The sequence below is a fragment of the Ananas comosus genome, linkage group 5, assembly GCF_001540865.1.
Source record: "Ananas comosus cultivar F153 linkage group 5, ASM154086v1, whole genome shotgun sequence".
Lineage (NCBI taxonomy): Eukaryota > Viridiplantae > Streptophyta > Magnoliopsida > Poales > Bromeliaceae > Ananas > Ananas comosus.
Genome location: NC_033625.1, coordinates 4,088,217 through 4,109,674, shown reverse-complemented (window position 1 = coordinate 4,109,674; position 21,458 = coordinate 4,088,217). Strand labels below are relative to the sequence as shown.

Below are 21,458 nucleotides of genomic sequence, written 5' to 3'. Positions count from 1 at the left end.
TCCAAACCAAATCTAATTTAAATCTAATTTGAATGGAACCCAATTACATGATTCCGCATTACTCTCTTTATAAAGTTATAACTATTCAGATCAGTTAATAAATATGTTATTAACTTTAATTTGTTGCAACACTCCAATTCGTGTGGGATGTCACGAGTATAGGATAGATTTGGTTTAAAAGTTGACATAGGAATTAATTTATACCGTTTTACGGAATGATATCATAAAGATTATATAAATAATCTCTCACATAAAAAAATTTTAAAATTTCTCTCTAACTATACTTAAGAGTAAAAACTTGTATTTCTTTTAAATTTGCACATAACTTAATTTTATTAAGCCACGTGAATCGGTGAAATCAAATCACAAATCACAAGCAAAATACTATACAAGATCATTAATATTGCAAATGTATAATGCGTGTGCGTTGGGGTAGTTATTTAGCTCCCTTTGTTTGGTACTTTATTCAGTGTACCCGTTAATCCTTTTCATTTATGTTGTTGTTGTTGTCCCTTATTATTATTATTATTATTATATTTTTTAACCCTTAACCCATAAAAGCGCTCGAGGGGGAAACGAAGCGGCGTCGTCGATCCACACATCTCGAGGAGCCTTCGCATCCCTCCATTTTCGTTGGCTCTCCATCCAAACCCCACCCCTCCTCCTCTCCTCTCTCTCTCTCTCTCTCTCTCTCTCTCTCGCTAGGGTTTCCTCTCTCTCTCTCTGGCGATGGGAGCACTCGAGGAGGGGCGGTTCGAGGGGGAGTTGGCGGCGGCGGAGAACGGGGGCGCGGGGGGGCTCGGCGAGCTCGAGCTCGAGCTCGGCGGGTCCGAGCCCGAGGCCGCCGATTGCGGATCCGGATCCGATGCGGCGGCCGTGGAGGAGGCGGTGCGCGCGCTCCTGCTAGGGCTCGGGGAGGACCACGAGAGGGAGGGGCTCAGGAGGACGCCGCACCGCGTCGCCAAGGCCTTCAGAGAAGGAACCAGGGGTCCGCGTTTTCGCTCTCTATCTTTTCCCCCCCTTTTTAATTATTTCGTAGTGTTTTCTTACTCTTTTGTTTGCCGGTTGTGTTTGGTTTCTATCGCGGATGCGTAGTCTCGAAGAAAGGAGGGATTTTTAGCTAGAAATCATGTGGTAATTGATGTGGTTTTTGAAAAATGGGATTTTTAGCTGTAACCTTACGTTGGTTTGTTAATTTTAGGTGTAACTGTATTGTTTATCCCAGATAGAATATGTAAACAAAGTCCTTTTTTTTTTTTTTGGTTCGCTTATCTATAACTATTGTTTTTTTGCCAGTGTTGACTCTTATGTTTTTTTAACCTTTTATTTCACTAGTGTAGTTAACAATTTCCTTTTGTTTTGCTTATTAGCTGATTGGTTTCTTTTACTTGTTCTATAGGGCCTTTGTTTTTATAGCTTACGTATACCCTGCATCATCATAAATAGCTTTATGTGTTACTACATGTTGCTGCAGTTGGTGATGGGTTCCTTTCGTCTTGAAACGTATTGAACTTGACATGGCTGCATGAAAGTTATCAAGAAATTATTAGAAACATGAATCGACGAGGAAAGCCTAGTTTACTCAAAATTTTTATTTGTCGACTGCTGATATGTTTAGTATTAGCTTCCTTAGCTGAAATTTAGATAAACTTTTAGCTTCTGCTAGTTGTTTTTATTTTGGTCGAGCATTGATAACTGCATAAAACTGACTCATTTAGTATTATTCAGTAGCGGCATGAATCATGATATGTTGAAGTATAGCATACCGTCCTATGTATGCACTACTTGTATTGCCAAAACAAAAGAAAAAAAAAAGACTTGACCATCTATTAATTGAAATTATTTTTGCAGCTATGGTCTAGAGAGAATTTGTTCAAGCCAAAACAAACCCCTGTGTCAGTTGTTGGTTGGTCAGACACAAAACACGAATTGTCCATGTTTATTTATTTTTGTCTGTAAGTAAATGTAAAATGTTGAGTTCTTCCTTCTTGTGCATGTAGTTGTATGTATTTTATATGTCTGTGTATAAATGTAAAACTTGTTTGTTTCTTTCTTTTGATGCATTTGTATGTGTTTGATGATAGTGCTTTGCAGTGCTTGCTTGGATACATTTATATAGTAATCAGTCCAATGTATACAAATTCAATTGTAGGAACTTATAGGTGTATAACAGTGGAATTTATTTTCTGGCGTTTGGACATACTTCCTTAAAGCTACATCAAGTTGCCTTTATTGATTCTCAATTAATACGATAGTTTACTTCGCTAATTTTGCTCTCTTTTCAACATCATAATTAATCCCAATTGCTCGTTCTTTAGGCTACAGACAAAAGGTGAAGGACATTGTGCAAGGTGCTCTATTTCCTGAAGCTGGCATCCCCAACGGAACGGGCTATGCAGGAGGAACTGGAGGTCTAGTCATTGTCCGTGACATCGACCTCTTTTCCTACTGTGAGTTGTGCTTGCTTCCTTTTAGTGTTCAGTGCCATGTTGGCTATGTACCCTCAGCCAACCGAGTGGTTGGTTTAAGCAAACTCTCTCGTGTCGCTGATATCTTCGCTAAAAGACTCCAAGACCCACATCGACTAGCCAATGAAGTTTGTGCTGCTCTACACTCTAGTATAAAGCCAGCTGGAGTGGCCGTTTCTCTTCAATGTTGGCACATTCCATTTCCAGAAAATCTACGTTCATCCAAATTGGGTATGCAAGGTTGGGTTAAAATATCATCCTCTTCTTGTTCGGGGGTTTTTGAGGAAAAAAATAGCTCATTTTGGAATGATTTCTCAACCATTTTGAAGTTTAGAGGAATAAACACTGAAAAAGGTAATATAAACTGCTTGGCGCTTCAGCCTTGGTGTCCATTAAGTTCCCTGGAGGTGCCCTACTCCAATGGGCATAGCATGAAGAACACTGTTAATGGTAAAATCCCTTCCAAACTAGGAGTTACTTATTCTTCTATGGTTTCCGCAGTGAGTTCGATACTCCTTTCCCTTGGTGAGGACCCCATAAGGAAAGAACTCGTGGGGACCCCACATCGTTATGTCCATTGGCTGATGAATTTCAAGGCTTCTGCTAACCCGGAAATGAAGCTAGATGGCTATAATCTCGATAAATTGTGGTCAAATCACAAAAATGGCGAAGTTTTTTCTAATGGTCATACTACTATAATTCGTTCGGCACTAAATATGCCCTTCTGTTCTCAATGTGAGCACCATCTTTTACCTTTCTACGGAGTGGTCCACATCGGCTACTTTGATGAACAAAGTGGGTCTGGTATAGATCGAGCCCGGTTGCAATCTTTGGTTCATTTCTATGGGTGCAAGCTCCAAGTGCAAGAGAGACTCACAAAGCAGATAGCAGAGGCAGTTTATTCTATTTTTAGTAAAGGAGTAATTGTAGTTGTGGAAGCCAACCACATATGCATGATATCGAGGGGGATTGAGAAGGTGAGGAGCAGTACGGCGACAATTGCCGTTTTGGGTCAGTTCTCTAGTGACTCTGCAGCTAAGGCATTATTCCTAGAGACCATTTCGAGCACGTCGGGGGGATGATTTTGTTTTGTTAAACCTTCAAAATTTTGATCGAATTTTTCTGGATATTTCTTTCATGCCATTGTCTCTATGGAGCATGGCTGGGATATTATATGACAAGGGGTTTTCTCCAGCTATAGTTGGGATTTACTCAGATTTTTTTACAACAAACAATCAAAGCCATTTTTTTCAACAAACAGTCAAAACCCATATAGAAGACACATGGCGGAATTAAAGCTGGCTGTGATCCGTTGCATTGAATTTTCCATAAAGAGGCATTATTAAGAGGTTTGAGCTTCCTCTTACGCTCTAATTTTCCATAAAAAGGCATTACTAAGAGGTTTGAGCTTCCTGTTACGCTCTAATTTTCTTCGGCATCACATTTGCCTATATTTATGATTCAATCATGCCAGAAAGCAAATAGATGGTTAACCAAATTTTGTGTTAGTTCTCTTTTATATAAAATTCTTTGCTGTATTGCTTCAGCTATGTTGAATCTGTTGATTGAGTTGTTTTCTGAATCGACAGTTGTATATCTTCTTTTTTCTTTTTCTTTTTTCAATAAACTTCCCCTGGAACATCAGGACAGTGAGATTGAGTCAAGGAAGGGCTTACTAGTTGAGTTACAGAAAAGCTGTTTTCTTCAAAGTACAAGAAGTTCGGTCATTCTGTTCTATAAACAAGTGAAGTTATTTTCAGTTGTATTGTCAGATGGTGGATATAATCATCTAGGATTGGTTAGAGGAGGTTTAGAATCCAATATGGTTTGCGTGGTATCATTTTACCTTCATTTTGTCGCCCATGCTTTATCCTGCGTTATTCTTTAAGTGCTTGAAAAGACAGATGGTTAAGCACAGCTCTGCAAATCTTAATAAAAAATGAAGTTGCAAGTTGGGAAAATACGAAAAATAAAAAAAACAGAAAAAGAGAAACAAAGATGAAAAGTACAAAATAATGAAAAGTACAGCATAAGTAGAGGATAAAATGAAGCAAATTACACCCAAGTATTGCGGGAGGGGGCCCATTTTCATGTAGGACATGGTATTCAACAAGTTGGTGATATCCATACATTGTTATTTTTTCCCCTAAAATATTAGATTTTTTGTAGTTGTTGAATATGTGGGTCGTGATTATCGGTTAACCAAAGAACATTGGTAGGTTGATATTTTGTAGGTTGTAATATCACGAGTCTTCACTCTTCACAAATGTATGCTTTGATATTGAAATTTATTCTTCTTTTTTTTCCGAATGAAATGTTCCACTTCCATGTACAGTTTTCAGAATCTAGTTTCAAGCTTTATATGAGTTCTTTGTGAATTTGACCTGTGTTTCATAGTGAGCTCACATTTGATTTTTTTTTTTTTTTTTTAACTTTCTTCCCTATGGAGAAAATGTGAATTCATTGTGTATTTAATAACTCAAATCTGATTTTGTTTTGGCATATAAATTCTTTTTGGCATGTCTATTTGGTCTTAATCCATCTATCCTATAGTTCTTGTAGTTAAATCTTCGCCAATGATGTGATTGATTTCAACTTTTTTGTATATACCTGTGCGTGCATCATCTACTTAGGCTTTTCTTTCAAAATGATGAGGCTTATGATCCAAGTTAATTGCTATTATGTGAATAGTACTTAAACAAAAATACTAGGCAAACAGACCTAATTTCAGCAGGCTATACTGGATAAGGTAAATGGCATTTTGTTTTGTTTTGTTTTTTTTGGTGATCAGTTTACTTATGGAACTTCACTGACATTAATGAAGATTGTCATCAATTATTACGAAAGAAATAGTGGTAGAATCACTTATAAATTATGTTAGAAAATTCTATTATTTTGATAGCGCCATGTCAAGTTTATATCAAATTGTGTACGGTCTCTCTCTTATGCGGCTCTTCAAATAGGACATCTACAGAAGTTTCGCAGAGTTACAAAACAGAGACTCAGCGAATCAAATTAACCTCTTACTTAGGAATGGGTTGCATGAGATTGTAAGTGTGGCATTTTTTATTTGTGAGTCTAGTGGAAGCCAAATATTTTGCATTTATTAGGTGTTCTTTGAATGTCGGCCGAACCGAATAATTAAGTGCGCTCACTCCCTAATCATCATACTTGGTGTGTTTGGCTTATATAGGAAAGCCATAGCTCAAATGTTGGCTGATATCCTAATCTATCTCATCTTGATAAATTCTTGTCATTACTATTACTATGCACTTTTGTGGTGATTAACACTGTGTCTATTTATTATTGGTATCGTCGACTTGTACAATTATGTCACCTGAAATGATTATCTACACCAAATCACTTGTGGTTTAGTTGTAAGGTATTCGAAAGCTAACCTTGAAGTCAGGGATATGATGTGCCAAATGTGCTTACCGACGATATCCAAGAAATCCTACATGACATTCTCTTTCTAGCCTTTATATATTGTGAAGATAAAACTCTAAATAACTCAAAAACATGCACATTTAATAAAACCTATATTAAGGCATAAACCTGGTAGCTTAGTGATTATTCCAAGGGTATATGATATCCAACTTGTACTGTAGATCTGTTTTCCGAAGCTGCTTGTTTTATAATGCTGCAAATCTCATCTATGACCCACTAATAATAGAGAGATGGAGAATCTGAGGGGAGGTGTCGAGGTGTCATCTTCTTCTTCAAAGCTCACCACCTCAAAAGAGGGGAAAGCAAATCTTTAGAACAGATGCCTGCATTGAACTGTGGACATATGAGAAAGAGTAGGGAAAAGGGCATCTTAATTAATACAGTTCCCATGGGAAATGTAAAGTGAAGCTTCTGGAGATGGCTTTGATCAGGAAAAACACAAAAAACATTACTGAACTATATCATGCTGTTCTCTTGATGGCCATGGCCCCACCATGTGTGAGCATTTACTCTTTGTGGGTCTCTCTGTGTTTGGGAATCTATCTTGGATGATTGAGCTGGGCCTTCAAATTGGCACCATGCATATGTTCTGTGTGAGACTTGACAAATTGTTGCATTCATACAAGAATTCTATCAAATTCCTTTTTAGCAGTGTGTGATTGTTGGCATTTTGGTACCAGCTGTGCACATTATTGAGTGGAGAATGGATTAGGAAAGTTCACATGAAGTTGGATAATAAGTAGGCTTGGTGTTGTTGTTCAAGATAGTCCAAAAAACAAATTAGTGTGCGGTTTTTCGGTTTCCTCAGATCCACAAGGAGTGGAATTCCTTGTGAATTAATTTGGGTAAAGAGTATGCTAGTTTGTGAAAATTATTTCCTAATTTCTAATTCAAATATTATGAATAGGTTCTATTGTTAAGAATTTAACTTAATTCTTACTCAGGTGACTAAATAACTTCTAATTCAAAATGAACAAAAGTGGAGAGGTAAAAGTGGGATATTTGTTAAAAGCAGGGAATTTTGATTAGTGCTATATATATTTTTTTTTATTTGAAGAGCTGTTAGGATGATTTTTGTAGTATTCTATTACAAAATATAACAAAATAACAACTCCATTTCTATGTAATTTAAGGGGAAGTAAGACATCTTAGTCATTCATCTCTCTCTTTGTTTAAAAATGACTTGTCTTTTTTTTTTTTTTTTTACAAAGTTTAGAGTAATTTGGAGTGATCCAAACATCTTAAAAGAGCTCAGAATTAAATTTCAGAGTTCTCAAACAGGGCCTTATTTGAAATAACCTACAAGTTTGGGGGGATTGAAATACTACAATACAAGGGAGATGGATTAGAGCAGAGGTTAGTGAAAGAGGAAAGATTCAATAGACTATTATTGTTCCTCTTGTGTTTTGTTTAGAATTAGAGTTCAATTATTAGGAAATATACACTCTATCAACCTTACTTCCTAAAAGGAAAAAAGTTTCAAAGAAACTAATTAAATTTAATCTTGTCTTGGACATGAATTTGGGTTTTTTTGACAATCTATCCATCTAAGTGATTGATGCGACCAATGATGGATACACCTGATGTGACCAATTTCGTGAAAGTGTCGGTGAATTGATCCCCTCCTGTAATAATGAGCTCAATTTTCTTCATTTTTATAAGCTGCAAATATAGTGATTATTTTGAATATTAATGTGCTTTAGATTTTTCTATTATATGAAAAATTGTATTGAGAAATTTTACTTACGATTTACAAAAATTCAAATAACTTTTAGGGTGCGTTTGGTTCGCATTATAAAAGATTACTAGGAATAAAAGATATCTGAGAATCTTATTACTATTCATCCTATTACTAAGAATGTGGAATTCCTGTGTTTGGTTCGCACGGTAATATTAATTAGCCATGTTATTTAATATTACAAAAAATATACAATTAATTAATTTATTTATTTAATTAATTTTAGATAATGTTACCAAAAGTTTCAACATCTTTTTAGAAAAAAGGGAGAGAGAGTATAAGTTAGAGAGAGAGAGCATAATTAAAAAAATAGAAAGAAAAATATAGTCGAAATTAGAGGGAGTGAGAGAGTTGAAATTTTAGAAAGAGAGAGAGAGAGAAAGCTTAGTTTAGAGAGAGAAAAAAAAGTTGAATTTTAGAGAGAAAAATAAGTTTAGAGAGAGATATAAGGTTAGAGTGTAAAGAAAAATAATATCAATTAGCCGGCGGGTAGGAAGAAAGAAAGAGATTAAACATATTATGATTACCCCAATCCATTAATATGAGGATACCCACCCTCCCTCAAAGGAATGAGATTAGTACTTTGGGGTGAATCTTATTCCCAAGTGAATCCAATATTACCAACTAGATTACTTAGTGCGTTTAGCCAAACACCGTCATATTTTTTTATTTCTATTGGATTACTAGGAATCTTTAAAAGATAGCGCGAACCAAACGCACCCCTAGTAAAAAATAAAAAAAAAACTAATGTGACAAGTTGAGAATCAATAATTTTTGGATATAGTACGTGTATGATATATACTTTTCTTTGAAATATATTAATAGCATTGCCCGGTTGTATTCTTTACCGTTGCTATCGCTGATCTATTATTAGCGGTTTGATTTTATTCTACTCTTTCCATTAGTGATCTCTTTTCCTTATCATAGTTAGGACTCTCTGTGCCACTCCGTTATCTTTATGTTCAAGATTTTCACAAATAATTATATAATAATTCCACCACTTTGATAATGTATGTATTATAAGACTCCTCCTCGAAAGTGAACAGAAAGGAAAGATTTAATTAATTCTTTTCGTCATTTATAAAGCAGTTCGCTAGTTTTTTTTTTCCTATTCTCTTCTTATATTCTCTCCATTCAGATAGAACATTAAAGTGTTAAAAACTATCGCTTTTACCATATCTAGATTAGTGTAGAAATTAAGGTCTAATCGTGTTTTTTTTATACTCAGAGTGTGTGTTGCTAGTTCTTCTGATAATCTGGTTGAGTATTCTCTGTATCTTTTTATCAGCTCTCTTTTGCTTTTGCGTTGCGACTAGGTGTCATATTTGTCGATCTCCTTCTCTTACCTGTAGCTTTGGTGCAACTTTTGGGACTCGTGTACATCGATATCAAGTATCAGAACTTTGAAAAGTAAAGGAGAAAAAATTCTATGGATGAAGATGAAAATATTGCATTGCTCTTCGCTTGTTAAATGGTGGTGATCAAGGACAAAACAAGTACATCAAGCGCTATAAAGGCTCTTGCTTTGCTACATAGAATCCTTAGAATAACAAAAGCAAAATTGGGCGCCCCCAAATAAACAAATAAAAGAACCGAATCTCTATCTCCAGTACATAGTGATAAAGCCAAAGCAAACTGATGGACAAAATACATAAATTATCTTTATCTACTGTTTTTGGTACACTTTTGGCCTTTAAAGAACTCTAATTATTACGCACACCTTTACAATATCAAAACAATAAAAATCAAAATTGGGAAAGTACACAACAAAAGAAGTAATTAATCTATCTATCAATATTAGAATCAACTTTGTATTAGTATACATCACTTGTAAAAGAAAAATCGTACATCGAAAGCACACAATTCGTTACATTTGTGGCATTGGCTATTTCTTCTTCTCACACTAATATTATCTAAGCTGATTTTGATATTGTTCAATATATTTTTTAACTCGTTTTTTTTTTAAAAGATCCATTTTAATTCTAAATAGAGAAATACCAAATTTGCAACCCTTGTGGATTGTAATTAATGTACATACAAACCCTCCATCCGGTGTAATAACAATTCCTCTAAATCACCGACCATCCCTAAAGTAAGTGGCAAAGAACTTGGTGGTTGGTATCCGAGGTCCTATATAAGTTCGAATCCTAGTTGATTCACATTTTCTAGCGAGATTTATTTCTAAATGAAATAAACGAAGCAGGTAGCGTGCTACCTATCTCTCTCTCACAAAAAAAAAAAANCACACACCAAAAAAAAAAAAAAAAAAAAAAAAAAAAAAAATCCTCTAAATCTCTTTTGGAGTTAGTACTAGAAAAGAAAAGAAAAGAAAAGAAAAAAACAATAAGACTTTACGATATTTACAAGAGAAAATTGCATGCCTGGTTCTTAAATTTTAATTTATTATAATTTTTAGCTTGATTTTTAAAATTGTTGCAATCAAATTTCATAATTTAATTTAATTAACTAAATGTTGACACACTAGTGATGTAAAAAAAATAAAACAATTTAATTATTAACGCATTGTTAATCACAACACCACTACTATATATATCATTTCTACATTAACGATATATCAATATTTAGTCAATTAAATTTGATTACAAAAATTGACTGCATTAATCAAAAAAATCGAGTCAGAAATTATAACGAATTAAAATTTAAGAGCTAAAGCATTACTTGTCGCGTAGTTTGAGAATCAAATGTATAATTTATCCTATTTATAACCTATGAATGGTGAAGGTTGTTGAGATACCATTGCTCCTTTTAAGTAACGTGGTATTAGAGTTAATACTCATGAGCTCCCATCATTCCGTTAGTTTCATAGAATGATGAACTGTTTTCTATGGTTAAAGATCAAATCTTTTGTGCAAAAAAAATATTAACTAATAAATAAATTTATTTAAATCTTAATTAAAACACATAAATATTTTTTTTAAGAGATAGATAATATATTATCCATTTCATTTATTTTATTTAAAAATAAATTTAATTAAAAATATAAATTAATTAGAATTTAAATTTAAAATTTCGAATACCAATTATCAAAATTGTGACTTAGGCGCTGGGTACAGTAGGTAAAACATAAATAAAGTTGGAATGTGATTGCCCCGACACATAAAGCTATGAGAGTGTCCTTTGGCGTAATTTACCAACATGCATGCATAAGTGAATTGTACGGTAAAAACCCACCTTACTTAACACACTTTTTCAACGCGCGCATATATATATATTATATATATATATATATAGTACACGACGTAGCAGCAGTGCTTTGGTCCAACTCCATTGACTCAAAGAAAGTCCAAATTGAAGTATCTATTTGTATACGTAGAGAGAGAGAGAGAGAGAGAGAGAGAGAGAGAGAGAGAGAGAGGTGGAGTGGGAATAAAATGGCGAGGAGCGGAGTAAAACCAAGCGCCGGGATTCGACGCCGCCACCAAAACAAAGGGGAGGAGGAGGGTCAGATTTTTCTTAGGGCGAAGTTCTGCTCAGTCCCTGTACTATCTCGACATCACAATTTGATTCCTTCACCTTTTACTTTATTTTTTTTTTCCTTAACTTCTAAATATAAAACTGAATTGCANTATAGAGTACACGACGTAGCAACAGTGCTTTGGTCCAACTCCATTGACTGAAATGAAGTCCAAATTGAAGTATCTATTTGTATGAAAAATTCTAGAATGCAACGGGTATATTAGTGACGTGGCGTAACAAATCAATCAAATTAATCCTTTTAAAAATATATGTCCCATCATGATTGTAAAAAAATATTTTTATTGTACTTTTGTTTGAAAAGAAGGAATGTGATTGGCTTGTTATTGATGACGTGGTGCAAGTGTGACAGTATAGAATTCCTCCTATTTGTATACGTATACAGAGAGAGAGAGAGAAAAAAAATTAGAGAGAGAGAGAGGGAGAGAGAGATTAAGTGAGAGGGAGAGATTGTGATGGAGCACCGACACAGAGGAAACAAATTAATGAAGGTCTCTTTCATGCACGCGCTTTCTCTCATGCACACCATGCATTAATTCCGGAGGATTCGGGGGTGTGGTGGATCATGGATGTGGTGGTGCCCAACCCATTCTAACTTGTCTTTTCCATCTCCTATGCAAACTTTATTATAGATTTTTCTTTTTCTCCTTTCTTTTTTTTTTTTCTAATACAGTTTTATCTCTTCTCTTTTTTTTTTCCACCGTGTTTTTAAGTCGTATAAATAAATCATTTTTTATGGTAAAATTTTCGAGTCAATAATTTATATCATTAAATTGATTTAGAGCAACACACACACACACCCTCTTCACCCTCTTCGTATTTATAAGTCATACTTATAAATTATTTTCGATGATAAAATTTATAAGTCCATGATTCATATTGTTAAACATGATTTAGAGTATTTAAATTTTCTAAAAATTAAATTTCATAATTTTTCGGTATCTTTTACCTTACGATCAAAAGATTTTAAAATTAATAATTTTTAATGGTCGGTATGAAATACTTACTAATTTAACTATGTAAAAAAAATCGAAATTAGTTGGATTTTTGAATTGAAGAATCTAATCATCTATTTTTAGAAGGTTGTTCAATTTTGGCGTTTATTTTATGCCCGATTGATGAATTTAATATAATTTTAAAAAATTACAAAATTTATTTTTTAAAAGTTTTAAATGCTCTAAATCATATTTAATAGTATGAATCATCGATTCGGAAGCTTCATCATACAAAATAACTTATGAGTACAAACAGGTCTATACTCATAAAGATATAGCAATCCTATTATATAATAGTATTCCAGCCTAGTTCGTTCTATATATATATAGTTGAGCTAGAATACTATCGATAGCAAACGAGCTCTGTTGCCACCCATTTGTTTTCGATGATAGAGCTTCCAAATCGAAGATCGGCACCGTTGAACATGATCTATACCACCTGAAGTGTTTAGAAATCAAATTTTAAATTTTTTCGACATCATTTGCCTAATGATTAAACTGTTTCAAAATTTGTAATTTTAATGGTCGATATGAGGCGTTTTCTTGTTTAACAGCATAAAAATATTCAAATCAATTGAATTTTTGTTAGAAAATTCTTTAAACTATTTAAAACAAGATCTACAATCTCGATCTTGATTACAAGACTCCTATCATCATTTTTTAAAGAAAATATTCATTTTCAACTGTTCATTTTTATGTCCATTCGATGGATAATTGAACAATATTGAAAATGTATGAAATTTGATTTCTAAACACTTCAAGTGGTATAGATCATGTTCAACGGTGCTGATCGTTGATTTGTAGGCTCCATCATCGAAAATAAATGGGTGGCAACGGAGCCCGTTTGCTATCGAGAGTATTTTAGCTCAACTCTATATATATATAGAGCTAGGCTGATATACTATCGGTAGCACGGAGGCCTCCGTGCTACCAAGTTGTTTTCGATGATGCGGCTTCTAAATCGACAATCGGCTCCGTTAGACTTGATCTACACTATTGAAAGTATTTGAAAACTAAATTTCATAATTTTTCGATATCATTTGGCTAGTGATCAAAAGGTCTCAAAATTGACAATTTTAATAGTAGATTTGATGCGTTTGTGAATTTAACAGTGTAAAACAATCCAAATTTGATAAAATTTNGTAAAAGAAAAATCGTACATCGAAAGCACACAATTTGTTACATTTGTAGCATTGGCTATTTCTTCTTCTCACACTAATATTATCTAAGCTGATTTTGATATTGTTCAATATATTTTTTAACTCGTTTTTTTTAAAAAAAAAGATCCATTTTAATTCTAAATAGAGAAATACCAAATTTGCAACCCTTGTGGATTGTAATTAATGTACATACAAACCCTCCATCCGGTGTAATAACAATTCCTCTAAATCACCGACCGTCCCTAGAGCAAGTGGCAAAGAACTTAGTGGTTGGTATCCGAGGTCCCAAGTTCGAATCCTAGTTGATTCACATTTTCTAGCGAAATTTATTTCTAAATGAAATAGACGAAGCGGGTAGCGTGCTACCCATCTCTCTGTCAAAAAAAAAAAAAAAAAAAACAATTCCTCTAAATCTCTTTTGGAGTTAGTACCAGAAAAGAAAAGAAAAGAAAAAACAATAAGACTTTATGATATTTACAAAAGTAAATTGCATGCCTGGTTCTTAAATTTTAATTTATTATAATTTTTAGCTTAGATTTTTAAAATTATTGCAATCAAATTTCATAATTTAATTTAATTAACTAAATGTTGACATACTAGTAATGTAAAAAAAATATAACAATTTAATTATTAACGCATTATTAATCACAACACCAGTACTATATCATTTCTACATTAGCGATATATCAATATTTAGTCAATTAAATTTGATTACAAAAATTGACTGCATTAATCAAAAAAATCGAGTCAGAAATTATAACGAATTAAAATTTAAGAGCTAAAGCATTACTTGTCGCGTAGTTTGAGAATCAAATGTATAATTTATCCTATTTATGACCTTTGAATGGTGAAGGCTGTTGAGATACCATTGCTCCTTTTAAGTAACGTGGTATTAGAGTTAATACTCATGAGCTCCCATCATTCCATTAGTTTCATAGAATGATGGACTGTTTTCTATGGTTAAAGATCAAATCTTTTGTGCAAAAAAAATATTAACTAATAAATAAATTTATTTAAATCTTAATTAAAACACATAAATTTTTTTTTTAAGAGATAGGTAATATATTATCCATTTCATTTATTTTATTTAAAAATAAATTTAATTAAAAAATATAAATCAATTAGAATTTAAATTTAAAATTTCGAATACCAATTATCAAAATTGTGACTTAGGCGCTGGGTACAGTAGGTAAAACATAAATAAAGTTGGAATGTGATTGCCCCGACACATAAAGCTATGAGAGTGTCCTTTGGCGTAATTTACCAACATGCATGCATAAATGAATTGTACGGTAAAAACCAACCTTACTTAACACACTTTTTCAACGCGCGCATATATATATATTATATATATATATATATAGTACACGACGTAGCAGCAGTGCTTTGGTCCAACTCCATTGACTCAAAGAAAGTCCAAATTGAAGTATCTATTTGTATACGTAGAGAGAGAGAGAGAGAGAGAGAGAGAGAAAAGAGAAAAAAATTACAGTGAGAGAGAGAGAGAGAGAGAGAGAGAGAGAGAGAGAGAGAGATTAAGTGAGAGGGAGAGATTGTGATGCAGCACCGACACAGAGGAAACAAATTAATGAAGGTCTCTTTCATGCACGCGCTTTCTCTCATGCACACCATGCATTAATTCCGGAGGATTCGGGGGTGTGGTGGATCATGGATGTGGTGGTGCCCAACCCATTCTAACTTGTCTTTTCCATCTCCTATGCAAACTTTATTATAGATTTTTCTTTTTCTCCTTTCTTTTTTTTTTTTCTCTTTTTTTTTTTTAAAGGCTAAAATACAGTTTTATCTCTTCTCTTTTTTTTCCACCGTATTTTTAAGTCGTATAAATAAATCATTTTTTATGGTAAAATTTTCGAGTCAATAATTTATATCATTAAATTGATTTAGAGCAACACACACACACCCTCTTCTTATTTATAAGTCGTACTTATAAATTATTTTCGATGATAAAATTTATGAGTCCATGATTCATCTTGTTAAACATGATTTAGAGTATTTAAAATTTCTAAAAATTAAATTTCATAATTTTTCGGTGTCTTTTACCTTACGATCAAAAGATTTTCAAATTAATAATTTTTAACAGCCGGTATGAAATACTTACTAATTTAACTGTGTAAAAAAAATCGAAATTAGTTGGATTTTTGAATTGAAGAATCTAATCATCTATTTTTAGAAGGTTGTTCAATTTTGGCCTTTATTTTATGCCCGCTTGATGAATTTAATATAATTTTAAAAAATTATAAAATTTATTTTTTAAAAATTTCAAATGCTCTAAATCATATTTAATGGTATGAATCATCGATTCGAAAGCTTCATCATACAAAATAACTTATGAGTACAAATAGGTCTATACTCATAAAAATATAGCAACCCTATTATATAATAGTATTCCAGCCTAGTTCGTTATATATATATATATATATATAGTTGAGCTAGAATACTATCGATAGCAAACGAGCTCCGTTGCCACCCATTTGTTTTCGATGATAGAGCCTTCAAATCGAAGATCGGCACCATTGAACATGATCTATACCACCTGAAGTGTTTAGAAATCAAATTTTAAATTTTTTCGACATCATTTGCCTAATGATTAAACTGTTTCAAAATTTGTAATTTTAATGGTCGATATGAGGCGTTTTCTCGTTTAACGGCGTAAAAATATCCAAATCAATTGAATTTTTGTTAGAAAATTCTTTAAACTATTCAAAACAAAATCTACAATCTTGATCTTGATTACAAGACTCCTATCATCATTTTTTAAAGAATATTCATTTTCAGCCTTTCATTTTTGTGTCCATTTGATAGATAATCGAACAATATTGAAAATATATGAAATTTGATTTCTAAACACTTCAAGTAGTATAGATCATGTTCAACGCTGCCGACCGTCGATTTGGAGGCTCCACATCGAAAATAAATGGGTGGCAACGGAGCCCGTTTACTATCGATAGTATTTTAGCTCAACTCTCTCTCTCTCTCTCTCTCTCTCTCTCTCTCTCTCTCTCTCTATATATATATATATATATATATATATAGTTGAGCTGGAATGCTATCGGTAGCAAACCGACTCCGTTGCCACCCATTTGTTTTCGATGATGGAGTCTTTAAATTGACGATCGGTACAGTTGAACATAATCTATATCACTTGAAGTATGTAGGAAACAAATTTCAAATCATTTCGACATTATTGACCTAACGATCACAGGGTTTCAAAATTTTTAATTTTAATGGTAGATATAAAATGTTTTCTCGTTTAACGGTGTAAAGCTATCCAAATCAAATGAATTTCGGTTAGAAAATTCTTTAAACTATTTAGAATAAAATCTATACTCTCGATCTTGATTACAAATTTTCTATCATTATTTTTTAGAGAATATTCATTTTCATCCGTTTATTTTTACGCCCACTTGATGGACAAGAGAATAATATCGGGAAAATATGAAATTTGATTTCTAGATACTTCAAGTGGTATAGATCATATTCAATGGTGCCGATCATCGATTTGGAAGTTCCATCATCGAAAACAAATGGATGGCAACGGAGCTCATTTGCTACCGATAGTATTCTAGCTCAACTATATATATATATATATATAGAGTAATAGTTTGGTTCAATCATCAGCAAATGCGCTCCTCCTTGTCTCATCTTATTTGCACATGTTTAATTCTAGTTGTTGTTAATATCTATTTATGAATATGTATCCTAAAGGACCTAAACTCCTTCAGTATGTGTGGTTTTGCGTTCCGTACCCGCCTTCAACATTAACATTTCAATCATGACATCGAGGAGAAGAAAAGCTTACTATAACCAAAGTACTCTTTCTTTCTTTTTTTTTTTTTAGTGTTTCGCCCCTAACATTTTCTAGTTTTTTCAACTCCCCTAGCATTTTCAGAGTTGAATGGTTTTGAAGAGTGGTAAATCCCCCAATTAATTCCACTCATCTAAGTAGTGCGGTATTTGACTCTGCCAGGGTCGTCTCTCGGTTTCTTTTGAGTCCTCTCCCACTTGTTTTTGCTTTTTCGCCTCAAAATTAAACCTATCACCATCTTTTGTTGTCACGTTCCAGTTTCTAGCTATTGAAATTATTGGTTTAAATGGACCAGCATCCTGCTCTGTGACGGGAGGTCGTGTTGGGTTGAGTTATGTTCAAAATGACGTGAGGTTTGGTTGGCCGAGTCATATTCAAAGTGACGTGAGGCTGATTGGGTCGAGTCACAATTGAGACCCATTGGCGCTATATCTGTCCTTTAAGTGAATTGGTTGTGTATTTCTAACAACTTGAGCTTTTGGGATTAATGGTTAGCGCCGACGATCCAACAGAAATAGCTATTAATAATTAGTTATTGACATGAGTCGGTGTTGGAGTCATCTTTTGACCCTGTATGGCCTCGCTGTGCCGGGTGGAAAAGCATTAGATTAGGTAATTTTGCAAATCTCACAAAAGCAGTAGTTTTAACATTCATGGCAACACCACTACAGAGCCACAGAACTAATTACAACCTGAGTGGCATGAAAGGTCGCAATTTCAAATGCACAAGTTGGACCAAACATGCTCTTTATATCGACCGTTCAGAGGTACAAAGGCATCTGAATAGTTAATATGCGTAATTTTAAATTTACTAGTTGTTATTGATAATTTTTGTTGTACGTGTTCTCAAAGATCAACTGAAAATTAAGTTGTTGATATATATATTGGCATGCTAAAGTGTCACGCGTGCGCAGATTTATATGTACAGTTGAATCCAGTATATTAACGAATTTAAATGATATCCACAAGAAATATCCAAATCATTACTTTTAATAGAGTATTAGTATATCAAAACTTAAATGGCATGATAAATTTGTAATCACATTCGCAAGAGGCCAAAGAATTGAATAAACTCACAAGGAACACAATGTCTTATAATAAGACAGCACAGAAGATGGGTTTCAAGAGAAACAAATCACATGTGTTATGATTTGAAACACTGCTTTTAAAGAGATTTTACATAATTAATTTTCTGGCCATGGGTACTCCACGTAGCACCAGTATAGTACCACTTATATATATATATATATATATATATATATATATATAGCAATCAATTAATGCAAAGCATAGGATTCCAATTTGCTAATTTCGTACTATTATCTGACTATTTATGTGGGGACGCACAATAGAGATCATTGCTCATTTGCCAACCTCAAAAGAGTGAAAGATGGATTTGCCCGCGTGGGTCCTACTATATGTATATAGAGAGAGAGAGTTTGGCTACTATGCTTTTAAATGCATCAAGCACTTGGGGTGTGCTTGTAAGTTTTTTATCGTTAAATCTAACCATTTGACTATTTTCATCTGTTAGATCATATTATTCAACCATCCAACCACTCAATCCGTGGGGACCACTATTATTATAACCACACGTCTCTTAATTCAAGAGCCGAAAACCTAGAAGCACTAATGACTTGATACTTTTAAGAATATGAGAGCTTAATNAATTATAAATTTTGAAACCCTTTGATCATTAGGCAAATGATATCGAAAAGATTTGAAATTTGATTTCTAAACACTTCAAGTGGTATAAATCATGTTCAACGAAGCCGATCGTCAATTTGAAAGTTCTATCATCAAAACAAATCGGTAGTAAAACGGCTCGCTTACTACTGATAGTATTCTAGCTCAACTCTATATATATATATATATATATATTACAGTTTGGTTCAATCATCAGCAAATGCGCTCCTCCTTGTCTCATCTTATTTGCACATGTTTAATTCTAGTTGTTGTTAATATATATTTCTGAATATGTATCCTAAAGGACCTAAACTCCTTCAGTATGTGAGGTTGTGCTTCCGTACCCGCCTTCAGCATTAACATTTCAATCATGACATCGAGGAGAAGGAAAGCTTACTATAACCAAAGTACTCTTTTTTCTTCTTCTTTTTTTCTTTTTGTGTTTCGCCCCTAACATTTTATAGTTTTTTCTACTCCCCTAGCATTTTCAGAGTTGAATGGTTTTGAAGAGTGGTAAATCCCCCAATTAATTCCACTCATCTAAGTAGTGCGGTATTTGACTCTGCCAGGGTCGTCTCTCGGTTTCTTTTGAGGCTTCTCCCACTTGTTTTTGCTTTTTCGCCTCAAAATTAAACCTATCACCATCATTTGTTGTCACGTTCCAGTTTCTAGCTATTGAAATTATTAGTTTAAATGGACCAGCATCCTACTCTGTGGCGGGAGGTCGTGTTGGGTTGAGTTATGCACAAAACGGCGTGAGATTTGGTGGGCCGAGTCATATTCGAAGTGATGTGAGGCTGATTGGGTCGAGTTACAATTGAGACCTATTGGCGCTGTATCTGCCGCTTTAAGTGAATTGGTTGCGTATTTCTAACAACGTGAGCTTTTGGGATTAATGGTTAGCGCCAACGATCCAACAGAAATAGCTATTAATAATTAGTTATTGACATGAGTCGGTGTTGGAGTCGTCTTTTGACCCTGTTTGGCCTCGCTGTGCCGTGTGGAAAAGCATTAGATTAGGTAATTTTGCAAATCTCACAAAAGCAGTAGTTTTAACATTCATGGCAACACCACTACAGAGCCACAGAACTAATTACAACCTGAGTGGCATGAAAGGTCGCAATTTCAAATGGACAAGTTGGACCAAACATGCTCTTTATATCCACCGTTCAGAGGTACAAAGGCATCGGAATAGTTAATATGCGTAATTTTAAATTTACTAGTTGTTATTAATAATTTTTGTTGTACGTGTTCTCAAAGATCAACTGAAAATTAAGTTGTTGATATATATATTGGCATGCTAAAGTGTCACGCGTGCGCAGATTTATATGTACAGTTGAATTCAGTATATTAACGAATTTAAATGATATCCACAAGAAATATCCAAATCATTACTTTTAATAGAGTATTAGCATATCAAAACTTAAATGGCACGATAAATTTGTAATCACATTCGCAAGAGGCCAAAGAATTGAATAAACTCACAAGGAACACAATGTCTTATAATAAGACAGCACAGAAGATGGGTTTCAAGAGCAACAAATCACATGTGTTATGATTTGAGACACTGCTTTTAAAGAGATTTTACATAATTAATTTTCTGGCCATGGGTACTCCACGTAGCACCAGTATAGTACCACTTATATATATATATATATATATATATATATATATATATATATATAGCAATCAATTAATGCAAAGCATAGGATTCCAATTTGCTAATTTCGTACTATTATCTGACTATTTATGTGGGGACGCACAATAGAGATCATTGCTCATTTGCCAACCTCAAAAGAGTGAAAGATGGATTTGCCCGCGTGGGTCCTACTGTATGGAGAGAGAGAGAGAGTTTGGCTACTGTGCTTTTAAAAGTATCAAGCATTTGGATTGTGCTTGTAAGTTTTTTATTGTTAGATCTAATCATTTGACTATTTTCATCTGTTAGATCATATTATTCAACCATCCAATCACTCAATCCTTGGGGACCATTATCATTATAACCACACGTCTCTCAATTCAAGAGCCGAAAACCTAAAAGCACTAATGACTTGATACTTTTAAAAATATGAGAGCTCAATTATATATATATATATCCCATAATCTAATAGCCAAAATCTACAAGCACTAATAACTTAGTATTTTTAAAAATATAGGAGTTTAATTTTATATATATATTTATATATATATATATATATATATATAGAGAGAGAGAGAGAGAGAGAGAGAGGAGCTGGAATGCTATTAGTTGTAAACGGGCTTATTTGCCACCCATTTGTTTTTATGATGGAGCCTCCAAATTGACGGTCGGCACTGTCGAACATGATCATACCACTTGAAGCATCTAGAAACTAAATTTCATATTTTTTCGATATTATTTTCTTTTCCATTAAGTGGACACAATAATGAATGGCTTAAAATGAATATTCTTTAAAAAGTGATGATAGAAGTCTTGTGAGTAAGATCAAGAGGATAGATCATCTTCTAAATTATTTAAAAAATTTTATAACCAAAATTCAATTAATTTGGATATCTTTATACCGTTAAACGAGAAAACGTCTTATATCGACCACTAAAATTATAATTTTAAAACCCTTTGATTATTAGGCAAATGATATCGAAATAATTTGTAATTTAATTTCT

The 21,458-nt window shown here is 33.5% G+C and overlaps 1 protein-coding gene across 1 annotated transcript; it reads left to right on the top strand.

Annotated features, from left to right (window-relative positions):
* LOC109711089 (GTP cyclohydrolase 1) lies at positions 555-4,289 on the top strand. The gene is made up of 2 exons (XM_020233988.1): positions 555-988; positions 2,319-4,289. The coding sequence occupies exons 1-2, from the start codon at positions 730-732 to the stop codon at positions 3,548-3,550; spliced, it is 1,491 nt and encodes a 496-aa protein (XP_020089577.1). The 5' UTR covers positions 555-729; the 3' UTR covers positions 3,551-4,289.

Coding starts and splice junctions, on each gene's coding strand:
- LOC109711089 (XM_020233988.1), top strand. CDS start 730: ATGGGAGCACTCGAGGAGGGGCGGTTCGAGGGGGAGTTGGCGGCGGCG. Junction 989..2,318: donor CTTCAGAGAAGGAACCAGGG/GTCCGCGTTTTC, acceptor CTCGTTCTTTAG/GCTACAGACAAAAGGTGAAG.